Consider the following 25215-nt stretch of genomic DNA (forward strand, 5'->3'; position numbering starts at 1 on the left):
CAACCTATTGCTGGAACTGTGTGAGTTCATTAAAAAAAAAAAAAGAATATTACTGAAAGTTCATCTTAACCCCAAAACAATTATGTAATATATTGCAGCTTACCAATCCTTAGATGTGGTGGCTGCATTCCTTTTCTTTTATTATTTTTTTTCCCTGATATTTTCACCTGGTAACACACTTCCTGTCCTGGAGTGACAACGTTCGCTCGCTGTACTGTATCCCTGAAAGAACAGTGTTGTCACTCTTATGCCCTGTACACACGGTCAGAAATTCCAACGGAAAAGGTCCGATCCAATTATATTGTCGGAAAATCTTATCGTGTGTGGGCTCTATTGGACTTTTTCCATCGGAAATCCAAAGGAAAAAAATTTGAGAGCAGCATCTAAAATTTTCCGGCAAAAAAATCAGACTTTTTCCGATCGTTTGTAGAGAATTCCGACGGACAAAGTGCCACGCATGCTCACATCAAATTACGAGACCAAAGCTATTGGCTACTAGCCTCTACGTAGTCCCGTCGTAGGCAATGAACGTCACCATGTTCCGAACGATCGGATTTTCCGACAACTATGTCCGACCATGTGTATGCAACACCAGTTTCAAACAAAATCTGTCTGAAAAAATCCAACAGATTTTGTGGTCGGAAATTTCCGACCATTTGTTCAGGGCATAAGACAGGAAGTGTGTAAGGGCTACAAAACACCCTCGCCACTCCTCATTCCCCTAACATGGGGAGGTGTTCTGTAGCTCACAGAGAGAATTCAGGCAGGGCTGATAAAAATTTCAGTGCAGCATTGTTTGCTCTCTACAGGAAGTTAGGAGCTCACTAGATTTTGGCAACTATCTTTTCACTTACTGCACAGACATAATAAAATACTTTCAATAGTATATTTAACAGACCAAAAGGATTTAAAGCAGAGGTCCACCCTAAAATGGACCTCCGCTCATCGGAATCCCCCCCCCTCCGGCGCCACAATCGGCACCTTTCAGGGGGGAGGGGGGTGCAGTTACCTGGATAATCCAGGTAACTGCACCCACTTCCGGGCTAGCTCTCTGCGGAACGGGGCGTACGTTCCGCAAGCGCCCGCCCCCTTCAGCAAGTGCCCCGCTGCCTGCTGGGAAACACACAGCTCCCAGAGGCAGCGGGGACCGTCCGGATTGCGCCGCGCGGCTCGCGCATGCGCAGTAGGGAACCGGGAAATGAAGCCGAAAGGCTCCATTTCCTGATTCCCATACCCAAGATGGCGGCGGGACCCGGCAGCCGAGCGAGCGATCGGCTTCGGGTGCCGACATCGCGGGCGCGCTGGACAGGTAAGTGTCACTATTTAAAAGTCAGCAGCTGCAGTATTTGTAGCTGCTGGCTTTTAAAAAAAAAAAAAAACGCGGAGTCCCGGTGGACTCCCGCTTTAAATAATATATATTTATTGTTAGGGTTTATATAATTTTTTTTTTTATTTGAAAAAAGTGATGGTATTTTAGAGGCATGTAATATTAGGTGTACAAAATAAAATAGGGTATTTCCCATAACTTTGGTGAAATTTCATCTTTTTTTCCTGTTGTGAGTTTGCAATAGGAAGGAAGGAAATATAAATCAGGGGAAATCTCACACAGAGCCTTGGATAACAGTAAAAACCCATACCTCCCAACTTTTTTAGATGGGAATAAGGGACACCTATTAACAAAAGCATGTAGGCATAGGACACACCCCTTGCCACACCCCCCTTAAAGGAGAATTGTACAAAAAAAATGATTGCTTAAAACCACAAGTGCTTTTTTTACCAATAATATTCCTTTATATTGGCTTTTGGAATTAACAGATACAGCGGTTTAGACATTGGATGAAAGGTTTAGTACTGGAAAACACTTTTTGGTAGATAAAAAGTATAATTTATATACAATTATATATATATATAATATCTGTGTCTGTAGATCAGAGAGAACTTGTTAGGGCTCATTATATTGTTTGAGATAACACAGAGCAGAGTGCATAGTGCACAGGTCAGTACTGGATTACTTGCAGGGTTAGCATCTTTTTTGTACTTACTTAACAGGTATAACAAAACACTTTCAATTGTAAATTTGCTGGCAAATAGGGAGCAAGTAAGGCCGGACATAGATTTTCTTTCACAGTCAGTGTTGATCGGGGAATCCCTCCCGTGGAGCCATTGCATTCTCCTGGGAGAGGGGGTGAAGTTCCCACCGGGCGGGGGGGCGGACATTCTGAGAGGTGGTTCCCAGCACCTCTAAAGTCCCACTCTGTATCATATTTTTCTTCTAAACTTTATAGTGCTGTTCTTTTCGGCCAAATGAATTTATTTCATAATCATTGTTGAGGTTTACATAAACTTTAAAGTCTAAGTCCACCCTTTGCAAAAATACATATATATTTGCAGAAAAAAGTGCATTTATTACTTTTTTTGCAAATGAGCCTGAAAAGCATTGCAACCACAATCAGTGGATCATGGGTGCAATGCAGGCATGTACTGGCCATCGAGACCACCAGGAGTTTCTTGGTGGGGCAGTTTCAGTGACAGTCGGTGACGTTGCTAGGGGGTGACTTTTGGGGCTATAGCCCTGAATCTGGGGCCCATAGCCCCCCGATTCCCAGGGGTCCCCAACCACAGGGCTACAGCCCACTAATGAGCCGTGGCCTTTCTGCAGCCATGAGGCGGGCAGCACAGGAGAACCAGGACATCATCTCTCACCGCCCGCCCTGCATCACCGCTGTTCTGCTCTCACTGTGCAGCCGCAGGCAGCAGAGAGATTACATCATCTCTCACTGCCGCCCTCTCTCTGGTGACCCTGATGTAAAAAAGGGGGCTCTCTGGTGACCCTGATGTAAGAATATAATTTAGCTATTACATGCAATTTTAGTAGTACAATCACACTAGCAGGAATCCCCTGTCTTAGTCTCCCTAAGCTAATAAAATAGCAAGAGACTATTGCAGTACTTGTGACTTGGGTTTGTCTCTTCATGCATAGAGACCTGAACAGTTAGCCAGGACTGCTTCAACAAAAGCAGAAGACTTGATTCCCTAATCCACTATCTACGTGACCTAATAATCTTGTAGGAGAGCCTTTCTGCTTAAGATGTCTTGTGAGAGCTCAGTGCAGTAAGGTGATTATATGATCAGATTAATTAAGGACACCTGCACTGTAGCACAAATAGAGTAACTGACTAATAATGTCTCCATGCACAGAGTCAAATGATGAGAACAATTTACAGAGCAGCCATGGAACAAGTCTGGTTGATTGTACTCCTCCATTGTTGTATGTAATGTAGGAGATATAAACCAGTACCACTGTCACCATATCTGGGAATCTGGGTCAGTGTTTGACCTTGAGATGCTGGATCTTCAGATACAACACAGGGTCTATGGCCAAGATCTTACCTTGAGGGACCTTTCACACCATGCTGCACGTAAAAACTCACTGCAGCGCTTCCAAAATGTATGTGCGTTGATGCACATTTGACATACATTTTCATGCACGTTGTACTTTATTACATTATGCGTTGGCATGCTTTTTTTTACATCGGTTGTGAAGTGACAGGTCCCCAGAAGGGCCAAAATATTAACAACTATTTATCTTTGCTTTCAGTCGAGTTGCATTGCATTTACCTGCATTAAAAGGCAGACAAGCTGCATTTTAACACAACAGACATGTACATAACACTGTTGTGTGAACAAGGCATAAAGAAAGACATTGTTTTCTACGTCACCTGCATTGATCGGATGCATAAAAATTCAGGTCACTGCTCACGGTGTGAACGGGCCCTTACAGTAAGCTGTGTTCACATATGAGCACGCAGCAGATCACAGCAGGAGTCCTCATTCACCGTTTCAGACCCGATTTCAGCCCGAATTTTTGACTGAATTTGGACCTGAAAGGGACCAAAAGTCGCACAGGGCTCCTGTGCAAATTGCACCGGAGCCGCTGCAGAGAAATGTGAACCGACTCCATATAGAGCCTGTCACAATCTCCTGCTGTGCAAATTGGAGAAACCCACATCCAATTCACACTAGTGTGAACCCAGCCTCTATCTCTTTGTTGAGCACTATTTACATATTTTCTTTTATATGAAAACTGAAAGCTTATGGAAACCCTAACAATGAACTTCCTTTATTTGCTCAAGTTTCTTCTGTTAAATATACAATTGAAAGTGTTCTGTTATATCTGTTCCAAATCCTGCCAGAAATTCAGAGCTGTCCCGTGTCTGTGTTACCTTATGGAGTCGAATTTCTCCTCCTTGTTTCTAGTTCTTGGGACTAAGGCTGGATTCACACCTATGCATTTTTTATGCTTTTTGCATTTTGCAGATTTGCACTACAGTTCATTTAAAACGTTTCCTATGGAACACTTTCTGTAGTGCAAATCTGCAAAATGCAAAAAGCACAAAAAATGCATAGGTGTGAATCCAGCCTAAAAATGATTTTTACAGTACTATGCAAAAGTTTGAAGCAGGTTTGAAGGCATTTTGTGAAGTAAGAATGCTTTGAAAAATATTAATTGTTTATTTTTATCAATTTACAAAATGCAAAGTGAGTGATAAGGAAAAACAATCGAATTAATATTTGGTGACTACCGTTTGGCTTCAAACCAGCATCAATTCTTACACTTGCAAAAAGTCAGGTTACGTTGAGGACCGTAGATGCAGCGGTCAGCCAAGGAAACTTATTACAGCAGATGAAAGTCACATCATGCTTTCTTCCCTTCAAAATTGGAAGATGTCCAGCAGTGCCATCAGCACAGAACTGGCAGAAACGAGTGGGACCCAGGTACACCCATCTGCTGTCTGCAGAAGTCTGGCCAGAATATTCATGGAAGAATTGCAGCCAAAAAGCCATACCTCCGGAAACCATTCTAGGCAACTCAACTATGCATGAAAACATAGGAACTGGGATGCAAATAAAATGGCAGCAGGTGCTCTGGACTGAGTCAAAATATTATATATTTGGCTGTAGCAAGTGGCAGTTTATTTGCCGAAGGCCTGGAGAGCGGTACAATAATGAGTGTCTGCCGGCAGCAGTGAAGCATACTGAAGGTTCTTTCTAAACCTGGGGCTGAATTTCTGCAAATAGAGTTGGAGATTTGGTCAGGATCAATGGTGTACTCAATGCTGAGAAATACAGGCAGATATTTATCCATTATGCCATACCATCAGAGAGACGTGTGGATGGCCCCAAATTTATTCTGAAGCAGGACAACGACCCCAAACATACAGCCACTGTCTTTAGGAACAATCTTCAGTGTGAAGAACAACAAGGAGTCCTGGAAGTGATAGTTTGACTCTCACAGAGCCCTGATCTCAGCATCATCAAATCTGTCTGGGATTACATGACGTGACGGAAGGATTTGAAGCAGCCTACGTCCATAGAAGATCTGTGGTTAGTCCTCCAAAATGTTTGGAACAACCTACATGCCTAGTTCCTTCAAAAACTGCGTGCAAGTGTACCTAGAAGAATTGATGGTGTTTTGAAGGGAAAGGGTAGTCAACCCAAATATTGATTTATTTTGGATTTCTCTTCTGTTCATTTGCTTTCCACTTTGTTAATTGATAACAACAAACTATAACACTTCTATTTCTGAAACATTCTTAATTGATAGCATTTTTTCACACCCACCTAAAACTTTTGCATGTTGTGGAGAATAAAGTAGGGGGTGGGGTTTATAAAAACAAAACTGGCCACGGCTGAGACCACTCAGTCCACAAAAATGATGTTATCAGCCCGTAATAGAATTTCAGTAGTGCGAGAAAAAAAAAAAAATCTTTTGGTATTGAGAGAATAAACAGATGCCCTCCTGCCTCTAAAAAGTCCTTTCAAGTAGGGGCATGCCTATGCAAATGCTGACAACTGGAAAGGTTAGTACTCACCTTAGAACCTGTAGGGACTTTAGAGGTGCCCTGGGATGCTGAGCTACTAGATATGAGGTGTTTTTTTAAAGTTTCGGTACCAGGGAAGGCAAAATATAAGGATATTAAACTTTAGATTTTGTATATATATATATATATATATATATATATAGTGAAGTAGTGCTAATTAGTAAACAAGTCAATAAAGTGCTACATATGTAAAAAAATATATATATCAATGAATCTCTCAAGTGCATTGATATATATATTTTTTGCCTATATAGCACTTTATTGATTTGTTTACTAATTAGCGCTACTTCACTATATATACACATATTTAGGGGTGTTGGCAACACTACAGAAGTTTAGCCAGTTTATATATTTCATTAAGCACCTTACATCACGCACTTTATATTAAGCACTTTAAGCACATTTTACTCACCATCAATACACTTGGTAGAGCATTAGTACTTTCTTTTTAAAACTTTAGATTTTGCTTTCTTGACGGGCTTGAGGTGTCACTGCTATCCAACACTTCTGGAGGGTCTCAGGTAGCATGTCCCCTGCCAAGCACTGCCTCTTGCCAGCGGCTACATCACTACAGGCCGCACATCATTTTTGATTTAGGGCTTTAAAGGAATTGTAAAGTTTTGTGTTTTTTCACCTTAATACATCCTATGTATTAAGATGAAAAAATACCTGTCAGTGACCGGCCCCCCAGCCAACCCCCCCCCCAGCTGTACTTACCTGACCCCTCAAACTTGACCCACAGGTATGTGCTGTCTCTCTGCCTGGGGGTTCTCGGCTGTTGATTGGATAGATTGATAGCAGTGCAGCCACTGGCTCCCGCTGCTGTCAATCAAATCCAATGACGCAAGCACCGGGGGGGTGGGGCCGAGTCCTGTATCCAGCCTCTATGGACGCCGAATGCTGGACTCGGGAGCGAGCCCACAAGGTAATCCCCCGGGATAGTGCTTTTCCCAGGGGGTTATCTGATGTGGGGAGGAGCCGCGAGAGGCCCCGAGGGACCCCAGAAGAGCAGGTTTGGGGCCACTCTATGCAAAACGAGCTGCACAGTAGAGGTAAGATATGTTTGTTATTAAAAAAAAAAAAAAAACCTTTAGTGTCACTTTAAGGATACATTTCCCTAATTAAAATGTTTGCTTTAACAGTTATTGAAGTGCAAGTGCTTCTAGCCTACGTATATTCCACCCATATCCTGTTAGGATAATGAATATCTTCTTCTTATTAGTGTTGGAATGCCAGCTTTCTAAATAACAGCGTCAGCTCCAAGGATAACAAAAAAAGAGTATTTGCACCAAAGTAGGTCTGTCGAATCACACATAGCAGTTAGTGAAAGACAGTCAGTAGAAATTCACAGATGAATTATGAATTTACCAAGCAACATTCCTTTGTGTTGTTGCCAATATCTTTGATCAGAGTAGCTGACAGTGTCTGATGACTGTGTCAGTTGCCATGCCAACTGTCAGTGTGTGATCTTAATTCACTGATTGCGTCTGTTTGATATCAGCTAGCTGCGTGCATGAAAAGAGTTCTTGCTGGCTAGAGCAGCAGTCAGCTTATGGCTGTCACTCATTGCTGGTTATAAAACCCTAAAAGGAATATGAGCTGCCATGGCCAGCATGAATGCTTTTATACACAAGGATCTATCACCCGCACACCACAGGCCATTAATAATAATGGATAATGTTCACTGTATTTACATCCTGGCTCGATGACGGCATCATAATGGCTGATGTAAATATATAACCCTGCACTGTACATGGAGGAGGTAGGAGTGTGACGACACCCTGAAGTATCTTAGAGAGGAAGTTATGTGGAACGAGTCCTGTCGCTAGAGGGATCCTGATGAAAAAATAAATAGGTAAGTATTACACCTTATTTCTCTACCCCAGGCCAAAAACTAGCCTTTAACCCATGTGAAGGAGCCCCATTGTAAGGGTATTTTTTTTTCTTGTGCATGGAGTTGGGCTTTGACCCTTTTGCTGTCCCCAAATGTTGGCAACAGTAGGGGGTTTTACACACACTCCAAGATGCTACAGCAACTAGGAATGAGCGTAAATCTGACAAGCCGATTGTGTGGCTGTAAGATGGAAGCGATCAGGTGGCTGTACAACCACCAAATTACTTTCATGCAACCGAGCTACTGTACATTCGTCCCCCTGCACAAAAACACATCCAGACTGCGTTTCTCCCTTGCAGGCCCGAAAATTCCATGGCAGGTTTTCCCAGATAGAGGGAGGGGAGACCAGTGAAACTCCATAAAAAATGTAAGGTCAAACTTGCTGCTTACCAGACCATAAGATCCCACAAAGGAGATCATAAGCGCTTAGGAATATTCCTCTTTGGAGAACCACAACATGCTCCTGAACAGTCCCTAGATATTCTGGTGTATTCTACCCTCCAACTCTCACAATTACATGCGTATCAAAAATAAGGAAGAGAGCTCATAGTGCTTTACTGATAAAAAGATTTAATAAGAAGATATTGTACCTTCAGAGTATACAATTCCCAATAACTATGGCCGCAGTGATTGGTGATCGGTCCGTGCATGCTGACGTAACACTGCTAGCTCTGCCTGATACATTTCCCCTTGGAAGGCATCATCTGGGATCGGAGGCTGGAGCACGACATCACCAGTATGCGTTTTATAGCGGAAATATACCGGAACTGATCATATCATGGATGAGATCCCCTACAGGGGAAAACAGAGCACTTCCGCCTCTCCCTGAAGAATAATCACAACCCATTTATGAGAAAAACGGCCCAGTTCCAACACATGAGACCTTCAGACCATTAAGAACAAAAAATGTTCAAACACTACCAGTCACAGACAAAATTTAAATAAAAAATAATTGAAAATATTTAATCTATTACTGAAAAATAAACAATCTTCAGGATTAGTCATTTTTTTAAACACACTTCCAAAAAAAAAAAAGCAACAACGGCTTTGGCGGTGAAGGGGTTAAGCAGTTAATGATTCAGTTGGCTTTTGATGGACAGCAGAAATTTTATTGAAAAAAAAAACCCTTCTAGTGTGAGATGGGGCACATATAGCTTGTATGCAGTGTGGGACATCATACCCTTTTAGGCCGCATTTACATTAGCATCGAAATGGGGAGCTTAGTGTGTGTTGGTGACCTGTCCAAGGATCACTGTAGAAGGTTTGTATTGAGCCAGATGGCTCAATAAATTGAAGCACTCAGATGCAGTCCTTCTTAATTTATATTGCTCCCTTGAGCAAACCCACCACCCAGGACACTGAATGCAGGAGGCACCACCAGACCTAGATAAAAGCACCAGATTTACTTCTGCTCTCAAGGCCTGAGTGTAAAAAGTCCTGGGTCTATTATAGAGGGGAGCAGTGATGTGACATTTCACATCGCAACAAGACTTCTGGTTTTACTAGAGCAGCCAACTGAGCAAAGAGGACCTTCGATAGGTTACTATGGGCCTGTGTCATCTGCCTTATATGTGTAAGATATTGGACCGAGTTCACTAAGCTATGACAATCAGTATTTGCATACCTTTTAACTTTCTGAAATGAAAAAAAGGGGACACAATGTATGAAGGCATGTGTCCTCCACCCTCCTCCCGTGGCTCCAAATACATGGACATGATGATTAAATACACAAACTTGATTGGCTAAATCAACAAGTGCAGTTCCTCACTTCTACTTCTTTATACTTTTCAAAAATAGTAGAGGTTTGATAATAGGTGTAGTATAAGTGTGTGGGGTAAGGCACCGCTCAAAACTGACCCAATGCTTCAGATGTGGATATGGCTGTGTATGGCCTCGGCCAGCGCTGCTCCAGCAACTCCCCCTGACATGTTTCGCCCCACCTACCGAGGCTTGGTCACGGAGACTGACAAAGGTAGGCGTGGAGAAACATGTCAGGGGGCGTGGCTGGAGCAGCGTCGGCTGGGAACATACACAGCCATATCAACATATGAAGCAGCTGGGCTGGTTTTGAGCTCCGTCTTACCCCACATATGTCCACACTTCTGAATTAGTGTCTGATGCCTTTACCGGTAGGGAAACCTGCTATTGTCTAGCTTTGAGCAGCACTCCAAGTCTACACGTAATCACAGGTGTTGTATTAGGCCGCATTCACAAGTGCGATTAGCGGCATACGCACATTTACAACAAAGTGCTTGTACAAATAAATGACAGACTGACAGCGGCTGCATCTTTCTGCAGCTGTCTACAGGTAATCACACGTTGACAGGCGCATGAAATACCCTGAACAAAAACACTTTGCATTGAGGGGCAATCATTTATCTCTAACTGCAGGCAATCAGGCCGCGTACACACGCGGGGACTGTTCGCCCAACTTTGTCCGCTGAACAGTGTTTCGGCAAACAGTCCGCTCGTGTGTGGGCTTTCAGCGGACAGTTTCAGCGAACAGTCCGCTGAACAAGGTTTTTCGGAATTTCCGAAAAACTGTCCGCTGAAACCTTGTTTCAGCGAACAGTTCCCTCGTGTGTAGGCTTGTTCGACAAACTAAGTTCCGCGCATGCTCAGAAAGGCTTTACACGCCGAAAGTTATAATGCAGTGTATAGGACGTCGTATTTTTCGTCCCGTCGTACGTGCCGTTCACGTCATCGCGCACGGTTTCAGCAAACTGTTCGTACGTCGTGTGTGGCCATGTCCGTCCATGCTAATTTTGAGCGGACTGTTTGCCGAAACTGTTTGACGGACAAAGTTGGGCGAACAGTCCCCGCGTGTGTACGCTGCCTCACTCCATGTGCAATTATATGTGGACAAATGTGGTTGCTGTCAGCCTGTCATTTGCTTGTACAGGCAGCATGATCAATTTGATGATCCTTGGTGCAGGAATCCACAGATTTGTGCAACAGGAATCCTCTGTATATCGCACATGTCAATGGGGCCTTATACTATACATTCTTTTTGAGGTCTATACATAAAAAAGAATGACCACTAAGGAGAAAAGATGGACAAAATAGGGACAGTTCCTCCAATTTATCTATGTGTTTGACATCACGACCATTTTGTTTAGCCAATGATAGCTGAAAGTAGCAGTCACGTGGCTGCAAATAATGATCGTTATAGCAAATCTGTTAAAGCTTAGTGGGTTGAGCCTATTGTTCCAATTACATTCTTATAGGCATGACATTACCAGCGTGATTTGCCTATCTTTCACATCCAATATTGCATCCTAATGTAAAGCTGCGTTCTCCTTGTCTGATCTTGCTCCCCATCCCCTGATATCACGCAACGAGTGCAATATCCCATTTTATGTTCCATTGTTACCTCTCTTTATCCCATCCTTCATTTCTCATCTCACATCATCAGTGCCTGACATGACTTTTTGTGACTACAATTCATTTTTTGTCGGTTTTGTGCACTTCATACGATATTAGATCATTTGACTGTCCATTGTGTGTTGCGTGGTTACACGATCAGTCCTCCCTCTGTACATGCTACATCTTCTGACTGTGTACTGAATTGGGACATCACTGTAAGTGTTCTCTGTGCCTGATATAAAATCCAATTACTCACTGTACACCCTGATTCAGCAGTATCCTATAACATCTGCTGTGACTGACACAGTATCACATATTTTGACTGTCTGAATATCCTACAGCCACCCACACTGTCTGATTAGTTAATCACTGGCTATTTCATGCTTCCGTAAAAAAAAAAAAAAAAAAAAACATCATCCCAGTCTGTTTAATCTGTGCACTACTGATGGTTTTAGGCTTGTTTAATAAAGCTGCACAATGTACAAAGTGCAATAGCTTAGCAGCCATATTTGACCTACAGTCAGCAGTAAGAAGCATCTAGCAGGCTATGTGAATGGTTGTAGGTTATTGCACTTGGCTTTTAGCCTTTTTTTTTTAAACAAGCCCAACTATCTTTCAGCTGTGCACCCCATCTGATATTACATCTTCCACTGCATTTGAAATCATACTCCCCTCCCCGACCGTATGCTGCATTTGATCTCATATCCTGTGAAAGTGCACTTTGTCAAATGAAAGCAGGGCCTGGTGTGATATCAGACTGTCAGCACTATGAACTGAAAGTATTTCACCACAGTGGCCAATCACATTTAGACTTTCTGGACAGGTCATAGTACTGACGGTATGATGCACCATGCGCCTAATAAGGGTGCACTGCAGTTCAGATCACATGGTCTGAGGTTGCACTGCACCTGATATTGCATCAATGGGCTTATTTAACAAGTCAGTGCAAAGAGCAATGTTAATGTGATAAAGTATGTCATAACAACCAATCAGATTTCACCCTTCATCAGTTTAGAACTATTACACAATTGTAATTGGTTGCTGTGGGTTACAACACATTGCACATTGCTGTTTGCCTTATTAAAGAGTCAATACACCAAAAACTGATATTTCAGTTATTAGAGGACCTTGGTGTTGGGTTGAATTCCCCCCACTGGCTTCTTTTGGAGACCCTGATGTTGAGTTTTCACCATAGTCCTATGGAGAACTCCACCAGGTGCATTTTTTCATAGTTAAAATAATTCCAGATTCTACAGCCACTGCTCATGGCAATTGTAGTGATAGGCGTTTAGAACAATATTCTCTTTGCAAGAGTCTCCGAGCAATATAAGAAGCCAGTAGGTATTCAGCTACCTAGGATCCAACCATAACGGCTATGTCACTTTTGGGTGAGCTGACCCTTTACATAAGCTGGCTGTGTGCACTACATCTCAGGTCATGTTGTCTAAGAGGGTGTTGCATCTCGGGCAATTTTAGTTTGAGTGTGAACTGCATCTAGTATCACATCCTCTTATTGTGCACTGCATTTTATACCATTTTCTCCCACTGTGCACTGCACCAAAAAACCCCTCCACATTACACTGCGTCTGACATCTTCACCCTACCACGCACTGTACCTGAGACAAATTCTTTTCATTGGTGCACTGCTTCTTTATCCTCCCATGATGCATTGCGTCTCATGTCTCCCCCCTTATGATGCACTGCTCCTGTCATCATCTCCCTTCCATTATGCGTTGGGTACAGGCTCATGGCGCCTACCTGTGTTTGCTCTGCAGACCATGCTGACTGCTATCTCAATGAGCGCCATCGCTACCAATGGAGTTGTGCCAGGTAGGGGGAATTTCAGAGATGGAAAATAAATGGGAGATGCAGTGCGTGGGAGGGATTTGGGGTGGGGGTACACAGTACTGCTGGATGCAGAAGCAGTGTGTGTGGGGGTGTTGGAGACTTTATATTCGATGCAGACGCTTTGCATCAATCAGATTAAGGCGACGTGCACACAGGTGCTTGTCCTGTGGTTCCTCTCTGATGGAGCATAGCGTCTACGCTCTGCCAACTTTTTACATTATGATAGTTCTTTGGCCTTGCATTTATCTTAAAAGTCAGTTGCTCCTTTTTTTCTTGTCTGCTTAAGCTGGGATTATTTCCACCGAATGGTGATAAAATTCAACATAGCTGAGCTAGAGGGGAAGCACATGGCATTAGCCTATGTCCACAAGCGCTATCCATAAATACAGGGGTATAGCTGCTGATGGAGTTATGTATTTGATAATTAAAGGAATTTACCACTTTAACCAAAAGCAGACCCCTGATAGATACCTCCAGTCTAGTAACATGGAAGGTTAACTATGTCCCTTGCCCAGTTTACATTCCCTTGGTGGACTAAGTTTGCCCTTTCAGATATGCAGTAATGTGGCTGTTATGTTATGTGAAAGGATGTGCTGCAGTGCCGTTTATCACCCATAGTGTTGCTGCAGGTAACAACTTGAGTCAGGGCTGGGATGTGTGGAAGGCAGAGATCCCTCTATATAATGCTACATGGGGAGCAGTTGCTTAGTTATTTTATATATAATTGAGGAAACCCTCTATGATGCCTACAGCACAATAGTAATTGATGTAGCAATATGTCTTAGGGTATTAGCATAGAAAGTGTTATTTCTAATATTTTGTGTTATAATGTAGAATAGTTGTAGAGTATTTAAAACAGAAGCCTCATACTTTAAGTACAGCAGTACCTGGGTGCAGTGCTATTAGAATGCAATGCATTGATAATTACTGCAGTGGTATGAGGTGTGCTGCAGTGATAAAATTGTACAGTGTTATAACCATGTTCTTCAGTATGTGTACCTGAGACTCTTGTCTATCTGTAGCCGGAGGTTCATATTACATGATTTCTCGCTCGCTGGGCCCGGAGTTTGGAGGCGCTGTGGGTCTGTGCTTTTATCTGGGAACCACATTTGCCGGAGCCATGTACATCCTGGGGACCATTGAGATCCTTATTGTGAGTAACAGCTGTAAATAAGTAACTGTTTTGACTATTCTCAGACATCTCCTATTGATTATGGTAGTGGTTCTTGTCTATCTCTAACTGGGCATGTTGGGGGGGGGGGGGGGGGGTTTGGATATAGGAAAGGACCATCTTTAACAGTAATGGGCAAATAGTACAGCATATATTGCAAGAGGAGATCAGCCAAGTGTCCAGGGACCTTGGTTCATAATTTTATTGTCAGATTTTATGGTCACAGTTAAAGCACAGGGAGACAAGCACAACCATTGATGGCTCCAATTTGATAGAGATTACCAAAAACAAAGTGCTGCAAAAACACTACAGGTCTGAATTCATTTAGCTTTAAAACATGGTAGTGCTTGCTTTTGGGGAAGGAACTGGGTAGGTGATCCTGACATAGGATGGCCTCATGTTTTTGAAAAGACAAAGTGAGTATGGGTTTTAAGGGTTTTTGGTTATGGGGTGGCTTAAGGTTGGTTATGGGGTCAGGAGGTTATGTTTATGTTTAGCTATAGGATTAAAGCAACCCTGCCAGCCACCTAAAAATCCTAATGCTAGTTCCATGCAGTAGAAGGGCTTTGATACTTACTGATGGCCAGTGTCTTCTACCTTCCCCTTGTTCAAATACTGCAGCCTCCATCTATGCATCTACCATCCATGCAGCCTCTTCTGAATTCAGCACTTCCAGGAATGTTGGATGCTTGAGTACCCTGCCACACACTATAGTGCCATCATCTGACCCCCTATGTCCCTGCTTGCTCTTGTAGTGATACTGTTGAATGCTGAAAAGTCTGGTGGGGGCTGTAGTACTGGAAAAGGTAGGATAATTGGGCTGCTGGAGAGGTATGTTTAATAGCTCTTCTGTTGCAGAGAAATGTCATTTGGATATTTTTAGAGCCTGGCATGGTCACTTTGAGGTGGAACTGACGTTTGCATTGTGATGGATTGGCACTTGCTACAGTGTAAATATGATTAATTATTTTTTTCTTTTTACCAGACGTATATCTTTCCTAGTATGGCCATCTTTAAAGCTCAAGAAGCCAGTGAAGAAGCTGCTGCCCTCCTGAATAACATGCGTGTATATGGCACATGTGTACTTAGCTGTATGGCCCTCGTAGTCTTTGTGGGAGTGAAATATGTCAACAAGTTTGCTCTTGTGTTCCTGGGCTGTGTGATCCTTTCCATTCTGGCCATTTACGCTGGGGTCATTAAGTCTGCATTTGACCCACCAGATTTCCCGTAAGTTAATGTAGCGCTACCCCCGGAGGAGCGGCTTAAGTATAATTGGTTCTGTACTCTGCCTCTCAACCCCAAGAACAGTCCCAACCCCTCTGGCACACCTAATATGCAGTATTAGTGCAAAACACAGCAGTAGAAAAGAAACACAACTGTGGTAAACCAGAAGGTATGTTTACTGCTAAGATAAAGACATTTAAAGGTGAGCAACCTGGACTTTTACAGTTTAGAATGATATCTCTTATAGGAATGCAATCAATAATCAAGCGGCAATTACATATCAAATATTGCATATTTAACAGTAAGAGCTATCATCTCGGTATCCAGCCAAGCGCATACAATGCTTATGTGAACAGGCTACAGGAGAGCAGAGGAATGGCTCTTATGAGTGTCAGACCCCTCTCTACTGCTCCTTCACACATACATGCAGAACAGTAAATAACAAGTACAACTTTTAGCAAGGAGAAACTGTATTGCAATTCAGCCTACTCTTTCAGAGAGTTCTTGGTGAATTATAGCTCTATGAGCTTCAGTAAAGCAAATCCCTGAAGTGGGGAGGGAGGTGAAAGTAGTTCTGTGTTGCTGTGTGGCAATCCGGTTGATCTTCAGCTAGCTCTTTGATGTTTAATTGCAGGAAAGGAGACTTTGGATGGCAAAGCAAAGTAGCTGAATTAATCAGTTGTGAATAACAGCAAACAATCTTCCTGTGTAAATTAACTTGTAACTAAATTCACAGTGATCACTCACTTAAAGATATTGCTTTCTGTGGAACTACAAGCAACAGGAAAACAGGAGAGTAAAGATGTCTGTATATAGTGTCTATGATGTTTTAGTTTAGATCCTTACAATTGAAGATGATAATGGTACAAGAGACAATGGCGTCTATATACAGTGTCTGTAAGACTCGGTTATCGCCCACTCACCACACTGGAACAGGAGATGATGATGATGATCTCTGCCGCACTGTACCATGGCTCACCTGAATCTGAAGCCTTTGCAGGATGGACGGGATAAGATCGGCCTCCAGGCTGCCGCCAAACAGCTAAAGGGAGCGGTCCACAAGTGTCCCTCCAGATATCCGCTGGATAAATCTGGTCGAGCAGGCTGCGACTCAACTGCAGCTCACATTCTACATATTCCCTGCATACAGATCCACGCCGGTCCCAAGAGAGCGTGCTAGGCCTCAATCCATCCCTCTTATCGTCTCCCCCAGCAGTCTGTTGTTCCCCATCAGCCAGCTGGTAGTTGTAGTTCCAGATGATTGATTCAGCCAGGGGGCGAATCCGATCCAAATGAACTACATATTCCAAGATGTTTGCTGACAGTGACAGGCTAGTCCTTTGGCACTACACACAAGACTGGGTTGTCACTCTTGTGTGTAGTGTGGTAATCCAGTCCTGCTCTCAGTGTGACAGCCCAGTCCTGCTCTCATTGTAACAACACAGGCCTGCTCTTAGAGTGGCAACCCAGTCTTAAGTGTAGTGTGACATCCTAGTCCTGCTCTCAGTGTGACAGCCCAGTCCTGCTCTCAGTGTGACAGCCCAGTCCTGGGGCACTACACACTCTTGTGTGTAGCTTGACAACCCAATCCTGCTCTCAGTGTTACAGCCCAGTCCTGCTCCCAGGGTGACAACCCAGTCTTGTGTGTAGTATGACATCCTAGACCTGCTCTTAGTGTGACAGCCCAGTCCTGCTCTCAGTGTGACAACCCAGTCCTGCTTTTAGTGCAAAATCCAGTCCTGCTTTTAATGAGACAACCCAGTCCTGCTCTCATTGCGGGAAATTATAAACCTTTTTTATTTTTTCTTAATTGTTAATTGTTTCTTTTTAAACAAGTTTAAAATGAGTAAATCATACTTGTGTAACGCATCAAAACATCTTCCCCCTCGAGTTTGGTTTTCCATGCAGTCCCTCATAATATAATTAACCTTTGTGTCTCAATAGGACAGTTATCAGTCTTTCTCTTTGTTATGCAATTTTGTGATTGTGTATCATGGAGGACAATCGGTTGAGTCAACCATTCATAAAAACAATAAGGACAAGAGGCATTTTGACATCTGCTTTATAAAAAAAAAAAGCTGTCCAGGCAGGATTTTCATTTTCATAGATAGCTTGGTTAGAAACAAAGATGCCTGCAGTTGCTTGGAGAAACTGTTTAAATTAAAAGGAAAAAAAAACAACTGAGATTCTCACGCTTTCCATTCTGTAAGATATCAGTAACTATACCCAGAGGCAGTATGATTCTTGCTCTGTTCTTTAGCGCGGAGTGGCAGACTGCCACAAAGATCAAACTGTTTTTCTGTGCCCACGAGAAGCCTAATGCATTTCCCTAGGAGAGTATCAGAACTTTTGTGCACATCTATGATTAAAGTAATTGGATTTGTTTGTAGTTTCTATTTTAAGGGAAACAGATGTCTTCCTTGGTGCAAGGTCTGACATAATTACTTAATATATGCAAAAAATTGTACTGAAGACAACACTATGTAGCAGGATATCACCCAGGATATTGCAGCGCTAAACAGTCTGTTGTTAACTCCTGGGTGGGAAAGTCAAGATAGAAAAGTGATCAAAGACGTAATCAAACCACCATTATCATAAGTGGAACTGATTGTTCTTTATATAAAGAATAAGACGTATTTGTCTTGGGTATATACGGGTAGCCTGTAATGAGATATTAGGTTGTCCATTCAAAATCACCATTATTGAGTTAATAATTTATTTCCTACTTGAGTATATTAATCTCTACACTCTCTAGGGAATTCATAAATTATGTATTTAATGCCGGTTAATGTAAAGTCAACCTGCATGGCTAAAATGTGTCCTCTCATTCACAGATGCTTATTTAGTGCAGCAGTGCAAAGGGAGATTTTGCATTGCAATCCATAGCAACCGACCCTGACAACCGTCTTTTATTGGTTACGAGAGGGATGAAAGATGACTGTTGTGATTGCCACACTTAAACCTTGCATTAATAAATAAAGGATTTCATGCTAGTGGAAAAAAGCAATACCATGCTTGTTTTTACGTTGCAAGGGTTTCCTGGAGTTAAAGAGACTCTGTCACCACCTGGTACTCCTTAAATGAGATGCACACACTCCCTGTGTGTTAAAGGTCCTTACAGAAACCTTGCCGGCAGTGATTTGCTCCATCCAGGAGTGGTATTCTGTATGTGTTGTGATTCTACGGCCACATCACCCAGAGACCACCTTCCTCGCTGACCCCGATGTCAATCAGGAATTTCAACAGCATAAGAAAAACTCTTATGCTGCGTACACACGATCGGAATTCTCGTCGGAAAATGCTCTGATGGTTTTCCCGACGGAATTCCGCTCAAACTGACTTGCCTACACACAGTCACTCCAAATTCCGACCGCCAAGAACACGGTGACATACAACACGTACAACAGGACTAGAAAAAGGAAGTTCAATACCTAGTAGCCAATTGCTTCCATCTCGTAGTTGAATCTGAGCATGCGTGAGTTTTTGCGCATTGGAATTGCATTCACACGATCAGAATTTCCGAAAATTGAGAACATGCTCTCAAATTTTTGCTGGTGGGAATTCAGCCAGCTAAATTCCGATGGAGCATGCATGCGGTCGCATTTTCTAATGAAAAGCTCTCATCGGTCTTTTGCTGCCCAAAATTCCGATCGTGTGTACGTGGCATTACATGTACCCAGTGAAGTGACTGGCCTCAGGTGATAAACAGAGATTAAACAAAGCTCTGCAGTTACCTGTAGTCTTCTCTTCTCTACATCTGTTCAAAGCCCAGAATTTACAAAGTTTGTCTGAGCTGTCAGAAAACAGGGGGCGAAGAGCTGAAATTACGCACTGCGCAGCTAAAGTGAGGAGAGCTCTGAGAGCTGATTGGTGGGAAGGGACACAACCCCTTCACAAAGCACACAGGAAGAGAGCTGAGGCTGCCACTCACAGGTTGTGTACTGGAGATCCCTCCCCGTTATCTTTTTTCTTTCTTGGTGTCAGGAAAACTTGTCAGAGGTGACTCATACAAATAGCAGAGGAAAGGGGCAGCAGATAGAAATGATACTTATTGCTCTGGACTAAGACAAGTAAACACTATAGAGGGATATGCTTTGTTCACATTTCACGTCAGAGGTTTACAACCACTTTAATGAAATATGAAATCAGCTAGTGGGGAGTTGGACTGTAATTTATCGTCTGGATATGTGAAAGAACCCAATAACCCAATATCAGCTGGTTTGGGCTACCTAGGCCTGCAAGCAATGATTCTAGCTCTGTGCACATAATATTAAATAAAAAAATGTCATGCTTTAGATGATAATGCTCTTCAGCCTTGTGCTATTAGTTATGCCCTACTTAATACGAGGTCTTGTGTGCATTTTCCAGAATCTGTATCCTTGGCAATCGCACTTTATCCAGGAAAGGTTTTGATGTCTGCGCTAAGTTTATTGACACCGGAAATGAGACCGTCACCAGCAAGTTGTGGGCTCTTTTCTGCTCCTCGCCATTGTTGAATGCCACATGCGACCTGTACTTCTCCCAAAACAATGTGACGGAGGTTCAGGGCATCCCAGGAGTTGCCAGTGGACTTATCCGAGGTAAAAATTCTCAGACTTTGGGGGATGTCAATGATAGATAGATAGTTTTGATCATTGCTATGAAATAAGGAGGTATAATGAGAAAAAAATAATTTAAGGAACACTACTTGTTCTTAAAGCGGAGTTCTAGCTTTTTTTTTTTATGTTTGTAATGAATACCATACATTGTGGAATAAATAATACTAGTACGTTTTCTAATTAATTTTCTATTTTCTAAACTCACACTGCTCCCCCCCCCCCTCATCGAGCGCACTCCCATTTTCAGTGTGGGCATCTGAAGCCCACTCGTTGTTCCTCCAGGGATAAGTGCTGCTTGCTACCCAGCATGCACCTCCCAATTTCGCATATGCGCATATCGTATAAAGTATCAAAACATACAAAGCAACAACAGATTTGTTGCCCTTTTTAAAAATGCTGTTTATCTCCGACGGGCATCGCATCATATCAGGTTTGGAAATACCGCAATGCTATAAGCAGAGGATTCCCATTGACTCCTGGGATTGATGACAGTCATATCCCAGGAGCCAATGGATGGGCAGAAATTATGTAAAGTGAAAGAACTTTATGCTTGCCAAATATCGTAAAAAGCCAAAAAAATAATAAAAAATCAATAAAAAGGCACCATGATTAATTTACATGCGATCAAATGTGGGTGGGGGCGTTCAAAGTTTAAAAAGTGAGTGAAACTCCACTTTAACGTAGATGTAATCTTGTGAGCTGCTACTATATATTTGCTAATTAGACCAATGAATAATGTGTCGCTCACACCCACCGCTCTCTTATATATTCGTTATCAATATTTATATCCAATTAGTGCTGCAATACACAATACAATATACACAATATATTGTAAACATATTAGATTGCTAAAAAAAGAAAAAAATCTAAAACAATACCAAAAAATATATAATATACACAATAGTCCATAAAAGTCCCAACAATCCATCAATATTTGCTTGTGCTGTGCAAAGCTATTCAAAAGTATATCAATTTCTAATGTTCATCTTGCACAGTTTTTTTAACACTTTGTGCAAAAAAACTGCATGAAATATGTGCACCTTCCCACCGGATAGACTCTCGTCATAGGTTTTTGACCTTAAAGCTAAGTAGGGTAACAACACGCTTGTGTCCTACCCCTGGGGACTTGGATAGATCGTTCCTGTTCTTAGGAGTATTCAGATGTAATTGGGCAACTTCACAACATGTTATTTCTGATTATGCCTCAATTCAGCCGTATATATGTGTAGAGAAAACCACTGCACATAGTGTTTTTAGGCTCTATCTACACTTGTGCGACTTGTCGTGCAACTTTGGACATCGACGTCATGTGATAAGTCGTTCCACATATTTTCCAATGATAACAATTCATATATGCAGGGGCGGACTGCCCATTCGGGCACTCGGGCACTGCCCGAGGGCCTCATGTCACTAAGGGGCCCCATCAGGGTTGCCAGCCTCAAAAAAAAACAGAGACAGTATGTAAAAATCTGTGTTTTTAAAAAAATCCCAAGATTATAGCTGCCCCGCCTCTCCTGTACCCTTTCAGTGTGTGTATGTGTATTCTGTGTGTGTATACTGTGTGTGTATATTGTGTGTCTATGTGTGTGTGTGTATACTGTGTGGCCCCATAATCTATTGTCTGGGAGCCCCATAATCTCCTATTGCCTGGGGGCCCCATAAACTCCTATTGCCCGGGGGCCCAATAATCTTCTCCTATTGCCCGGGGGCCCCATAATCTCCTGTTGCCTGGGGGCCCCATGAGTTATCAGTCCGCCCTTGCTTATATGCGCGACTTAAAGTTGCAGCAACTTCATAGTAGTTCATGCACTACTTTGGTCTGACTTTCATGCAGCTTGAGGCTGCACCATCACTTTAATGCTAACCCTCAGAATTTGCATGAAAGTCGTTCCTGAACGTTATACAATGCAACTTGTGTGCAACAACTGTGCATTATCCAAGCCAAAGTCATGTCCAAGTTACACCCATCCAAAGTTGCGTCAAAGTTGCATTCCAAAGTCATCAACTTTGGAGTCGTACAAGTGGGGATGGAGCCTTACCATAAATGTATTCACAAATGCTAGGTGACACACTCGCATTGCTTAGGTGCTTGTAGAGCACCAAACTGTATTCACATGTATAAACAATCCAACGTCATAATAACCCTCTGGGACAGTATTTACCATGATGCGTCGAAGTGCTTGCGTAGTGATGTCATCCAGACCCTCCTCTTAAGGCAAAAAGTTAAAAAGTTGAAGGTTAAAGTTGAAGGCTTTAAATGAGACTGTAAAGAGGACAAAGGTACTTTAATGTTCTACGCCAAATCTAAAACTGGATTTTTTTTTATATGCATGATAGAATCCAATAGATATGATATACTGTATGTACATTCTTTTTTTATATATATTGTTTTAAGCTTTATATGGAAGTGTGCAACATATTCTATCTTTTAACTTTCCCCTTTTACTCTGTAGAAAATGTGTGGTCAAGTTATCTGCCCAAAGACTTAATTGTGGAGAAAAGTGGATTGCATTCTGTTCCCTCTGGAGACCCTGTTGACCTGGACCAGCCATACGTATTTACTGACATGACGACTTACTTCACCCTTCTTGTGGGAATCTATTTTCCATCTGTCACCGGTAAGTGTTTCAGTTTTCAACCCTGTGCATGTGTACGATTTATGACCTCTTGTGCCAGCCAATCAAGACAGCCGAAACCGGCACCAAGAAAAAGCCGGTGAGAGGATGCTGATGCTGCCGATATAGAAAGCAAGCATAAAAATATGAATGCCATGAAAAGTATTTCACTTACTGTACCCCTTAGTGAAAGGTTACAACTTACTATGGTTTCCATGAAATGCTGGCTAGGGATTGACAACCCCTAGGTCTCATCCCAAAAATAAAGTTGTCATAATTTGTAGGCTCCTTGTATAGAACAGATTGGTATATCCCAAAGTTGCATCTGTTTTCTGAGTCTACTCCATCTTTGGTTTTACTTAGGGATGAGCCGAACACCCCCGGTTCGGTTCGCACCAGAACTTTCGAACGGACCCCAAATTCGTACGAACTTTAGAACCCCATTGAAGTCTATGGGACTCGAAAGTTCGAAATTAAAAGTACTAATTATAACGGCTAATATGCAAGATACTGTCCTAAAAAGGGTTTGGGGACCTGGCTCCTGCCCCAGGGGACATGGGTCAATGCCTAAAATATTTTTAAAAATGGCCGTTTTGGCGGGAACACTGATTTTAATGACGATTAAAGTGAAAAAAAAGTGAAATATTCCTTTAAATATGGTGCCTGGGGGGTGTCTGTAGTATGCCTGTGAAGTGCCACGTGTTTCCCGTGTTTAGAACAGTCCCTGCACAAAATGACATTAAACGGAAATAACATCATTTAAAACTGCTTGTGGTTTTAATGTTATATCTGGTTCCTACAATATGGTTGAAAATCATTGAGAAAAATGGCATGGGTAGCCCTTCCTGCCCATTACCAGCCCCTTTGGGTCTTGTACGCATATTAAGGTGAACCCCGTACCCATATTAAAAAAAGGAAATGCGTGTGGCCCCCAGGCCCTATATACTCAGAACAGCAGTATACAGGCGGTGCAAACAAGACAGGGACTGTGTAGGTTTGTTGTGTTAAGTTGAATCTGTTTGTAATTTTCAACTGGTACATTTTTAAAGTGTAGCTCCAGTCAAAAAAAATATTTTTAAGCTTTTTGGAAAACATAGGGAAGGGTTATCACCCCTGTATAATTTGTTTTTTCGTACATCTTTTTTCATCTCACTTGCTGTTGTCTCCTTCCGTTTGCAAGTAGGAGATGTTTGTAAGTTGGATGTTTGAAAGTAGGGGCCTGCCCTATATGCTCTGCAGAAATGGCGGAACAAGGTGTTGGTTTTACCACAACATTGTAAGCCCTCAAAGTGACTCTTGGTGGGCGCTGGAGCGCCCTGCTGTGAACGATTATATTAAGAATTGTAATTACATGCCATTGTTGAACAGTGGTAGAAAAATTGACCTTTGGTGGTTGTGGTGCTGGTGCCACCACACTGCAACCTCTCCCATATACTCTAGTTTTATTGCAGGAATTAGCCCTGCTGCAAAGCATGGCATCAAAAATTGTAATTAAACGCCCCTGTTAAACAGGGGCAGAAAAATTGGGCCTTAGGCACTGGTACTGGTGCCACCACACTGCAACCTCTCCCATATACTCTAGTTTTATTGCAGGAATTAGCCCTGCTGCAAAGCATTGCATCAAAAATGGTAATTAAACGCCCCTGTTAAACAGGGGCAGAAAAATTGGGCTGATGGCATCACCCAGAACCAGAAATGTTCTTCCAACATATCAGCGGAGGAGGAAGAGGATAGACAATCAACATAACAGGACAGTCACTCAGCATCAGCATAGGCAGTCTTGAAGGGATGTGATATTTCAAAAAAAATTATTCGGTTACATCAACTACAAGTAGAGATGTTTGTAAGTTAGATGTTTGAAAGTAGGGGCCTGCCCTATATGCTCTGCAGAAATGGCGGAACAAGGTGTTGGTTTTGCCACAACATTGTAAGCCCTCAAAGTGACTCTTGGTGGGCGCTGGAGCGCCCTGCTGTGAACGATTATATCAAGAATTGTAATTACATGCCATTGTTGAACAGTGGTAGAAAAATTGACCTTTGGTGGTTGTGGTGCTGGTGCCACAACACTATAAGTCCTCACAGTTACTCTGGGTGGGCACAGGAACGGGCCCTCCTGTGAAATATTATATCAAGAATTGTTATTACATGTCCCTGTTAAACAGGGGCAGAAAAATTGGGCCTTAGGCACTGGTGCTGGTGCCACCACACTGCAACCTCTCCCATATACTCTAGTTTTATTGCAGGAATTAGCCCTGCTGCAAAGCATTGCATCAAAAATGGTAATTAAACGCCCCTGTTAAACAGGGGCAGAAAAATTGGGCTGATGGCATCACCCAGAACCAGAAATGTTCTTCCAACATATCAGCGGAGGAGGAAGAGGATAGACAATCAACATAACAGGACAGTCACTCAGCATCAGCATAGGCAGTCTTGAAGGGATGTGATATTTCAAAAAAAATTATTCGGTTACATCAGCTTCAGATGCTTGGTAGCTGTGGGTGATCCAAGACTGATTCATCTTGATGAAGGTCAGTCGATCAACTGATTCGGTGGACAGGCACACCCTGTGATCGGTAACAAAGCCACCAGCAGCCGGGGTACCTGCCCAAGAACCGCT

At 42.6% G+C, this 25215-nt stretch overlaps 1 protein-coding gene across 2 annotated transcripts in view; it reads left to right on the top strand.

Moving 5' to 3' along the window:
- SLC12A5 (solute carrier family 12 member 5) overlaps nucleotides 1-25215 on the top strand; it is a 140644-nt gene that overhangs the window by 60466 nt on the left and 54963 nt on the right. For both annotated transcript variants that reach the window (XM_077459239.1, XM_077459240.1), the window contains exons 5-9: nucleotides 12918-12972; nucleotides 14013-14143; nucleotides 15147-15388; nucleotides 19754-19965; nucleotides 22437-22601. In XM_077459239.1, the coding sequence (XP_077315365.1) occupies nucleotides 12918-12972; nucleotides 14013-14143; nucleotides 15147-15388; nucleotides 19754-19965; nucleotides 22437-22601 (805 nt within the window). The remainder of the gene's footprint in view (nucleotides 1-12917; nucleotides 12973-14012; nucleotides 14144-15146; nucleotides 15389-19753; nucleotides 19966-22436; nucleotides 22602-25215) is intronic.

This window comes from Lithobates pipiens, unplaced genomic scaffold (genome assembly GCF_037356315.1).
Source record: "Lithobates pipiens isolate NorthernLeopardFrog02 unplaced genomic scaffold, aLitPip1_a1.2 Scaffold_28, whole genome shotgun sequence".
NCBI lineage: Eukaryota > Metazoa > Chordata > Amphibia > Anura > Ranidae > Lithobates > Lithobates pipiens.